Raw genomic sequence first — 9,913 nt, 5'->3', positions numbered from 1 at the left:
TACTGAAAATTTATTTTAGAAAGCAATAAGAAAGCTGTACCAAACGAAACATTAATATTTGATTTATGCCTCAATCATATATATCAGTCATTCGAGAAAAAGACTTCAAGATCATGAGGTCTACAATATGCAAATTTTAATGTAGTTTTTTCTCTTAATATTAAAATAAAAAGCATCTTAAAATGATTTCTTGTTCTTTATAAAACCTCTTTCAAAGTTCTAATTTTTGAACAAATGTTATGAAGAAACCATTTTTGAAGCCTTCCATGTGTTCAAATTAGTTTTGATGGTTGAGCCAAGTGATCGAGGCCATGCTCGAGTCAATCATAACCGTCCATTTTATTTTGTCCGACATGAAATTGTATTAATTTAAGTCCAAATTCCAAAATTAATGTGATAAGTTAAACCGTTGAGAATGTTCCCATTGCTCTTTTTTTATTAGCTAAAATGGCATTATCGTAATTGTCATTATTGATATCATCATTAGCTAAAAATTTCCTCAAATGTAATACATGAAGGCTTTAAATTTTGAGTTTTCGTGTTGATGATTTTGATATATTTGAAGCGTGCAAGAAAAGTTATAAAATATAATCTTTTTGGATAAATAACACTTAAAAATATTATGATTTTCACATTTAAAATATAAAGTTTATTATTTACATGCACTCCCTCTTAGGCTTCGTTTGTTTTTTTTTTTTTTTTTTTTTTTTTTTTTTCATGCCCCCCCCCTTAGGGTTTGTTTTTTTTTTTTTTTTTTTTTTGTGTTTTTGTAAAAGACAGTTTTAAAAAATATTAGTTCATAAAATAAAGTTTTCTAAGGGAGAAGCATATATAAAAAGTTTTTTTCAAAACCGCAGAAAAATGAAAAAAAAAAAAGTTATTAGGAACGTGATTTGACGAATCAAATAACACAAAAAAAAAATCTTCTATTTTCAAACTGAAAAGGCAAAAAAACGCTCAAACAAACAAAGCCTTAGAATCCATTTACATGTGTTTCATCTTAGGCCTCATTTGGGATGGCTTTCTTATTGCTTCTTAAATCAATTTTTTAGTGCAAAAATTTAATTTTTGTACTAAAAAGTTATTTTAAAAACATTAAAAAAATTGTCCCAAACAAAACTTTAAAACCTATGTCACCCTATCATTAGGTCATTAGTTTAGGGTTTCCCCTCATTGCCATTGATCCGTCGTGTTAGTGTGCAGTCTTAAGTTTCATTTCGTATAGCTTTTTTAGTGCTTTTTAAAGTACCTTAATTTTTTTATAAAAAAAAATTATTTCAAAAAATGTGTGTGGTAAAAAAATTGTTTTAGAAAGCAAGAAAAAAGTTATCCCAAGATTTCGTTTGAGACAACTTTTTGCTGCTTTCTAAAGCAGTTATATAGTAAAAGTAGAGTATGTTATAAAAAAAGTTGTTTTAAAAAGCAATAAGAAGCTTTCTTAAATGAAGTCTTAGGTTTCGTTTGAGATACCTTTTTATTGCTTTTTAAAGTAGTTTTTTAGTATAAAAATTTTTAGATTAAAAATTTTTGTATTAAAAAATTGCTTTACAAAATAGTAAAAAAATTGTCAAAACGAAGGCTTACACACACACTCTCTCTCTCTCATCTCATGTGTCTTATGCAAGAGCTCGTAGGCAAGCACATCAACTAGACTATGCAGTGCGAGAAGGGCATCAAATGGGTCCAAGAATGGCCAAATCCAACAAAACTCGTAGGTGAGGGCATTGATAGGTCAGATGATGCCTAATGAGATCCGTTGATGGAGTTATAGTATGTTATATGATGTAAATAGTATTATTTAGGTATTAAATACTTAAAATTCTAAATATTTTAGATGATATGTATGTAAATCCCTTAAATTTAAAAATGACAAGTGTTGCAGACTAGAATATATGCGGCAATAGAGTTAAAAAACTTCTGTCTCAACGTTGTACGAATATCTAGCACACAAACATAGGAGAAATAGCAACATCAGAATTTTTACGTGGAAAACCCTGAAAGGGGAAATACCACGAGGCCACGCCCAATTGAAAGAGTTCCACTAGTGTTTGCTTGGAATATAAGAGGTTGACTCGTCCTTAAAATTTAAGACGATCAGATTACAATAAATCTCTTCATGATTGAAAATCAATTACAACGTCGAGCAGAGTTCCAGCATCACTTGGAGATTAGGCAGAATGTTGGCGTCCTTCGGAGGTCGGCTAGAATTCTGGCGTCGTTCCGAAGTTGAATAGAATTTTCGCGTCAGGCAAAACTCTAGCGTCCCTTAAGCGTCGGACAGAACTCCAGCGTCGTTTGGAAGTCTAACAGAATTCCAGCATCGGACAGAACTCCGACGTTACTTGGGAAGAATTCCGATGTCACTCGGGCATCTGGCAGAATTTCGGCGTCACTCGGATGTTGGGCAGAACTCCGGCGATGGTTGAGGAGGATTAGTTATTACCTCATATCATTTTATTCTCTTCTCTTCTTCTTGCTTGGGTCCCCTCACAAGAGAAATGAGGGGTCTATTTATGATTTTCTAGTGTGGCATAGCCCGTAAATAGGCGAGAGATCAAAGGCAAATATGTAGTGGTTCGGATGGACGGCCGATATTGAATCCATTGATCGTTGACTATTTATTAGACATTTGAAGGTCTTAATGATTTTGGAATTCAGCAATCTTGGGCTCGTTGGATTTGTTTTGTCAAGCCGCTTGATTCGACTATAAGCACGTCAAGTTCGGTAACTGTTTGGTGACTCAAATTGTGGCACAAACTTTCTAATAGTGCTTTCGGGTCCATGATTTGGACTCATTTGGGCTCGTATTGAGTCAAATTTGATGTCGTTGGGTTCGTATTTCCAAGACGCTCAGTTTGACTGTAAGTTTGCTGAAATCGGAGTTCAGGTGATCCTAGATTTAATTTTTGAAGTTTCCAGCTCGATTTTGCCTCGAGATTCGTGCCAGATCAAGATAATTTTTTGAGGATATATCAACAAGCAATAATAAAAATAGAAATTTGATGATTTGTAATATGATGATGAATATATGCATATCAATTTTTATATAACAAAATTAAAATTTTTTTTAAAAAAATAATTTCCCAACTAATAACTAAATTTTATTCTTAGAAATTGGATAAAGTCTTGTTAGTGATGGTGATAGAGGTATTGTCATATTAATTAAATTTTAATATCAAAATTATCTTAAAATATGAATTTCTATTATGACAGCATGTGATTTTTATATTGTAGTTCTATAATTAAATTTATGAAGGCCATGTGTTTACATTTTATAAAAATTTAATAATTTTATAATTTTAACTCTCTAATTTATTTTAAAATAATCAAATGAAAATGTAAAATTCATTTGTTTATTCAATTAATATCATATTATTATTGTTATTATTTTTTTTTAATTTGTAAAATAATGGATTTGACATATAGATTAATAGATATTAGAAGATACTAATTTATATAATAAAATTTTTCCTACATAAACCCTAATCATCATCGTCAATAGGGCGCTCTCATGGAACGCACCACCTCTTATCTTCTTTACTCTTGCGATTTGCCCTCCGTTTCTTGTCGCTCATGTCGTCCTTTCATTGACCTCCCTTACATTCCCAACGTCACCCGCCGTTTCATCTGCTCGAGAGTGAGAAGCTCGGCAAGATATGCTATTCTCGGTGCTGGTTTCGCTGGACTATCAGTTGCCTGGCACCTTCTTCAGGTTCTTCTCTTTTCCTGTGATTTGGTTTCATCCTTACAGTCGTGGACTATCAGTTGCTGCTACCCATACAAGCTGCTTCTATGGGTTTTTGGCCTTGGATATTGTTATTAGTTTGCCATAGTGAGTGATTTATTTCGGTACATTGGGGTTTCTAACATAAGTGTTGACAATTCATCGGGTCTGTTTGGAGACAACAATGATGAGTAAATCCGGTGAATCCAGATTTGGTAAACCTTGAAAGAATTAAAACCTGATAACTATTTAGCATGACAGATTTTAAATCTTGTTAAATTTTGATAAACTGTTTGAGTATTTGTTTCAGGATTTAAGATTTGAGATAGGAGAAATCTCTCAACCGGCTATATCCTTGTGGGATTTAACAAAACTTGGATTTAACCAGTAGCATGATTGAAATGGAATTTATCAAAATTGTAGAATTTAAAGTCCTTGAAATTTTGTTTAACAGGGTTTAATCTAAATTTTGCTTAAGCCCTGCCCAAAATAGGATGCCAAACTGCCAAAAATAAGCAAACTTCTTGCATCTGCATAACTCTTTTTCATTCAATGACAAAGCTTTGTTTTCCACTATGCTGCTCTGTCACTGAATGAAACAAGGTTCTTGCATCTGCAATTTCATCCCCCAAAAAAAAAAAAAGAGGTTGCATCAAAATAACATTTGTTTACTATTCATATAACATATAGTTGTGATCTTCTTGACTAAAATTGGCTTCTTTGGTTCTTAATCACTGGTGCCAAGCAGCACTCTTCCAAGGAGTCTAGTATGAGCATAGATATCTATGATAAATCCGACTTAGGAGGTGGTGCATCTGGTGTTTCTGGTGGACTCCTTCATCCTTATTCACCTAAAGGTAAAACGTCTTTCTGCCTGGCCTTGTTCCTGTACAGTTGATGCTTGGTGTGGCTATTTCTTTTTGTGGTTCTACTGTGGAAGCTTTCATTAGCATCATTTCTTCAGGAATTGCTTATTGATTCGAATGGTGGAATTTTATCGTGAAAAATGCTTGTGTGATTGTTTTCTTTATTTTTTTTTTAACAATTACAATTGTGACTCTAGGTAAGCTCTTATGGAGAGGCTCAGAGTCATGGAAAGAGTGTTTGGAGCTATTAGTAGCTGCTGAAAGAGCTGTGGAGCTAAGCTATTCGAGTTGGACCAGTCATGATCAGTCATACTCTTTTGATGGACCTATAATTTTGAGAAGGCAATCATTGTACTCCACATATTTGTTTTATCGTTATATATCTACTCGTTACATGGCATTAAAATTTTGATTTTGTATGTGCTAACAGTTTAGAAATTGCGTCTACATGGCATATATGATCCGCATTGAATACCTGTGAATAGGTAGCTGAAATCCCAATTTTTATTGATAAACATTTGCGCCCATATACTTTTCAAGTGTTCAAGTAGGTTTTAATTATTTTTCTGAGTATCATTGTCATCTCAAAATATTTGTTTACACCATTAAGGATAGATACTGTTTTTGTTGCTCCTTGGAATACCGTTCTGTCTGGTTATGGCTGTAACTTAAATATTGTTGCAGCATTTTAATACCAAACTTAAATTTTAAAAAGTTTAAGATAAACAAAACACAATTGAAAAATAACAAGGTCAATACATTGCTAAGGGATAATTATCATTATCCTCTTCATATAGTATAAATAGATTGGATCATGGATTATAAATAAAGTAGCAAATTGTTTATTTTTCATTAACTTATACTAATCAGGTATGATTTCCAAATAAATGGACACTAGAGAAAAATGATTCATGTAGTGGACCCCACATAATGGAATAAAAACTTGATGTTTTTGTTGTTAAACTAATCAGGTATGATTTTCAAATAAATTATAAAATGTAAATGGATTATACTTTCACTTTCCAAAGTTTTGAATGTAATATGTAAAGGGCATTTTTATCAATTCAGGAACCACATGTCTTAAAGACCTTTTGGTTCTCCATACCCAACTTTGCGCTGTACCATACTCCATTTTTTAAGGAATAAATCACTTCTAGAAATTTATTAAAATGTCTTTTTCTGGGATGCTCCATAGCAAGCAATCCTTATTTAAAGGCTGAACATCAGTCCTGGATTTTGGATGACTCTCTATAATTTAGTTATTGTTATTACAATTATCATAGATTTAGCAAATGAGCTAATATTGGGATTTCATTTGCAATATAAACAATTCAATTGCTCGTTGATTTTATTTGGTTTGAATTTCCATCAATTTTTTCAAATTTACTCTGTTGCATTATCAATTTGATTGTGATTCTTTTACCTCCTTATTTGCATCAAAAGAAAATGGGTTTTTGTGTATTTCGTGGTTGTTGCTATGAGAATCCTAATTTCTTTTCAGTGAGTTGTAATCATTTTATCATTCCAATTGTATTCGGGTCCTTGGATTCTCAAGTGTCTTGGATCAAATTGATATTAAAGTTTATAATTGGATCAGCATCATTTCAGCAAAATGTAGGACATGTAGCCATATCAATTAAAATATTGAATTAATGATGTAAATTAAATAAATTTGGGTTGGTTATCGTTATAGCCAACAACAACATAACCATTATAAAGTTTCACAATATCATTCTTACATTCAATGAGAAGTATAACTTCAGAGAATTTTTAGGGTTGATCAATAATCTGGAAGACTTCTCTGAACATTATTATCTATTTGATTCTGAAAAAGTTAAAGTTGTTGAAATAAGATTATTGGACTTACTGAATTATTTGGCAAAGCATTTCAAGTGAAATAAGATCCAACATGGGCTGTCATGAAACATAAACTTTACAAAAAATATTTTTCATTTGATGAATATTCGGATAAATTATAAATAAAAATATTCTAGAATGTTTGAATATTATTCAATTGCATTTGTTTTCTTGTTTCAGAAGCTGATTTATGTTAATGGTATCTCAGGGGAATTTTAAAACCTGCAACAGCTGAGACAAAAGTAGAGATTCTAAAAGCAGTATCCTCTTTGATATATATCTATTTGCATTCGATTGCTTGGGTTGTTAATGATCTGATTACATATCTTTCCCCATTCTAAGTTGCTAGAATGCTCAAAATTGCCTCACAAGTTGTTCTCTAGAACTCCTTGACGGGCAAGCTGCAACATGCCTTGTACCAAATTTATCAGTTCCATTGGATTTTGCTATTTACATGCCCTTTGCCATGAATATCCATCCAAAGAGGTACCTTCAAGTAAGTAAAGCTTTCTGACTTATTTGCTCCTTCGCAGTCTTACTAGATTCTTTCTTTATGCTAATTTTAAACTGGTTAATATAGGCACTTTTTTTGGCTTGCAAAATTTTTGCAACTGAAGTATCTTCATCACCCCGTGCAGTGACAGAGATTAGTCTTCTCAAAAAACATGTCAATAGCCTTCGGGAACTAGATGGTAAATTCTAATTCATTTCATATTAAAGTGAAAGATAAGATGTTTATCATGACATAACAAAGAACATATAAGATATTTAACTGCAATTAATGTTGCGAATGAAAAGGAAAAGTTTATGGAGTAGAGTTACATGCATAGGTATTTAAAGAAAAAAAAGATTTGCACAAAATATATTTAAGGTTTATGCACATTAGGAAATTACATTTAGGATTTATTTCAAATATTTCATTTAAATTAGGATGACTTAATTTTAATTGAAAATGTGTTTAATTATTTTTTAAATGATGTTTGATTTGAATAAGTTTTTTTATTTGATTATTATCAGGATAATATTAGTTTGTGAAACAAAAAATGGGATTTTGTGTTTTTACGGGGTTTAGGGTCAGCAAGTTTAGCACTTTAGTTGTCCTGCAGTCTGGATTTGCTCTTTTGCTTGTGTTATTGTTATTATGTACAAACTTGCATCTTCTCCATCCTCTTTTTTGAATAAATATGTTAGCATCTTCATCATATTGAACAATGAGGATGGCTAGGGGTGTCAATATTTGACTTGACTCGAAAACTCGACCTGAAAATTTTGGGTTAGGGTTCAGCAAATTGGCCCATTTTAAAAATCGGATCGGATTCGAGTTGACCTAGTAACTTGAAATTGACTCGATTTTGACCCATTTTCAACCCGAAAACCCATTCTTTGAACCGGAAACCCGAGATTGACCCGTTTTTTACCCGATTTTGACCGAAAAGTGGAGATTAACTCGTTTTTTGACCCGAAAACCAGCAATTTTTGGTCGGTCCCAAATTATTCGGGTTGTATCGAGTTGACCCAGACTCGAAGCGGGTCGGGTTTGGATTGACCCGAATAGTGTTGGGTCAATTCTGGATTTTGACCCAAACCTAACCTGTGATCCGAAATTGACATCCCTAAGGATGGCATTTTGTCATATATGATTTTTTCCCCTTTTTTGTCGTATATGGGCATCCTTGTAAAGCTTTTTGTTGCGAAGTTCAAACAAAAGTTTTTTAATGCATAAATATAAATATTTTCTTTCAACTGTGCGCTGTGCATATCCATCCTCGTAAATTGATTGGTACAAAGTTTATTTTGCAGGAGAGTATGATGCAGTTATCATATGTCTTGGTGCTGAAGCAGGAAAACTTCCAGAACTCTCTGGAAATCTCCCTCTTAGGAATTGCAGAGGAATTATAGCAGAACTCCAATTGCCCACTGATCTAAGGTGAAGCTATCTATCCCAAACTAATATTCTCATCATATTTGACAACTCAGTGCAATGTTTTCTATTTATTTTCTTCCAAATTTCGTAGAGAATATAGCAACCAGAGCCCCTCAATCCTATCCAACGCATGGCTAGCATTCCAAGGGCCCCGACAAGTGCTCATGGGATCAACATGGGAGTGGAAATCTAACAACTATTCTTCTCACGTTACGTCGGAAGAAGCGGCGGAAGCCATTAACGAGCTGCTTCCGAAGGTATCTGTTGTTTATCCGGCTATAAAGAAGTGGGGGTTTGTGGGAGCGAGAGCGGGTCTGAGGGCAATGCCGCCTCTGACTCCTCTTGGATCGCTGCCGCTTCTTGGCTGTGTCGCCGGAGATGGTAATTGCCAGTATTGGTTCGTCGGCGGACTTGGCTCGAGGGGACTTCTGTATCATGGTTTGCTTGGGAAGTTGATGGCCCAAGCTGTGGTTTCCTCTGATGAAGCTCTGCTGCCCTCTGAACTGACTTCATGGAAAAGCAAGTCCATACAAAATTAACTTGATGATATGAATGTTACAGATGCTCACAAAGCATTTTTTATGGTGAAGTACTTGTTGAATCTATGTTACGGAGAGAGGGGCGGAGTCAGGATTTTTTTTATGTCAGAAGTAAAAAAAAAAAAAAATCTCAACCTTTTTCATCCGGGTTTGAAACCTGCATTAGCCGTTTTATTTATTTTTTTATTTCAATTTTTGCATTAGAATTTTGCTTAAAAAAGCAAGAAAATTGTCCCAAATAAAGACTAAATTCAATTCAATTTTAATATCCATACATTTTCATTTTCTATCTTTGAATTTATTCAAGCTGAACAGATACAAATTTTTTCTCTAATAATAGATATGCTTTTCTCAATATTTTTTTTTTAATTTGAATTTATGGTATGAAATAGTGTTAATTATGATATAATTATATAACTTTATAAGAGCAAATCAGTTGCTTAACAAATTAACAAATGATTGATCAATAAAAAAATTTGAGAAACAAATTAAAGTTGTACACCTTGGCTTTGCCTTTGCTGCTTTCCGAAGCTTGAATGTCCAAGTCTGATATTGCATGTCGGTGTGCAGGAAGGAGAAGAAAAGTAGAACGGAGAGGAGAGGGAGAGAAGAGAGTGGAAGAGGCTTGTGAGTTGTGAGAAGAGATGCAACTGAACAACTTCCTTGTGTGCGATTGGAAGGAGTTAGGAGGAAATGAAAAAAGGGGGCTACAAGTTGCTTGCGATCGAGAGGAAAACAATGAAAGGCTTTGACTAGAGTGTTCTTTATGAATCAGAGGAATATGGACGAGGGCCTGGCAACTCGGATCAAAGGTCGACGTAGCCTCGACTACAGGTCGGATGACTAATTACAGGAGCAGAGTGTCAAGCGGCGACTGTGCAACTTTCGAGAGTCAAGGGCGATTGCCAACTAGAAAGCGGAAGCAACGAGCAGGGCAAAGCAATGAGATGGATGAAGCAACAAGGCGAGGGCGGAGCAACAAGGTGAGGGCAACAACTAGGGG

The 9,913-nt window shown here is 33.8% G+C and overlaps 1 protein-coding gene across 1 annotated transcript; it reads left to right on the top strand.

Moving 5' to 3' along the window:
* The first annotated feature begins 3,491 nt into the window (after window positions 1-3,491).
* Window positions 3,492-9,062, top strand: LOC110105556. Its single transcript, XM_020835117.2, has 8 exons — window positions 3,492-3,712; window positions 4,473-4,581; window positions 4,788-4,932; window positions 6,656-6,707; window positions 6,797-6,943; window positions 7,028-7,139; window positions 8,248-8,374; window positions 8,463-9,062. Exons 1-8 carry the CDS (start codon window positions 3,512-3,514, stop codon window positions 8,908-8,910), a joined length of 1,341 nt encoding a protein of 446 aa, XP_020690776.1. The 5' UTR covers window positions 3,492-3,511; the 3' UTR covers window positions 8,911-9,062.
* Window positions 9,063-9,913: the final 851 nt, after the last annotated feature.

The sequence above is a fragment of the Dendrobium catenatum genome, unplaced genomic scaffold, assembly GCF_001605985.2.
Source record: "Dendrobium catenatum unplaced genomic scaffold, ASM160598v2 fragScaff_scaffold_1608, whole genome shotgun sequence".
Lineage (NCBI taxonomy): Eukaryota > Viridiplantae > Streptophyta > Magnoliopsida > Asparagales > Orchidaceae > Dendrobium > Dendrobium catenatum.
The sequence above is the reverse complement of the archived record's forward strand: the minus strand, read 5'-3'. Positions and strand labels throughout refer to the sequence as shown.

Excerpts from the sequence above, each read along its gene's own strand:
- LOC110105556 (XM_020835117.2), top strand. The coding sequence starts at position 3,512 with ATGGAACGCACCACCTCTTATCTTCTTTACTCTTGCGATTTGCCCTCC. Across the intron at positions 6,708-6,796 it reads AAGTAGAGATTCTAAAAGCA|AATGCTCAAAATTGCCTCAC; the intron begins GTATCCTCTTTG and ends CTAAGTTGCTAG. Across the intron at positions 7,140-8,247 it reads TAGCCTTCGGGAACTAGATG|GAGAGTATGATGCAGTTATC; the intron begins GTAAATTCTAAT and ends TTTATTTTGCAG.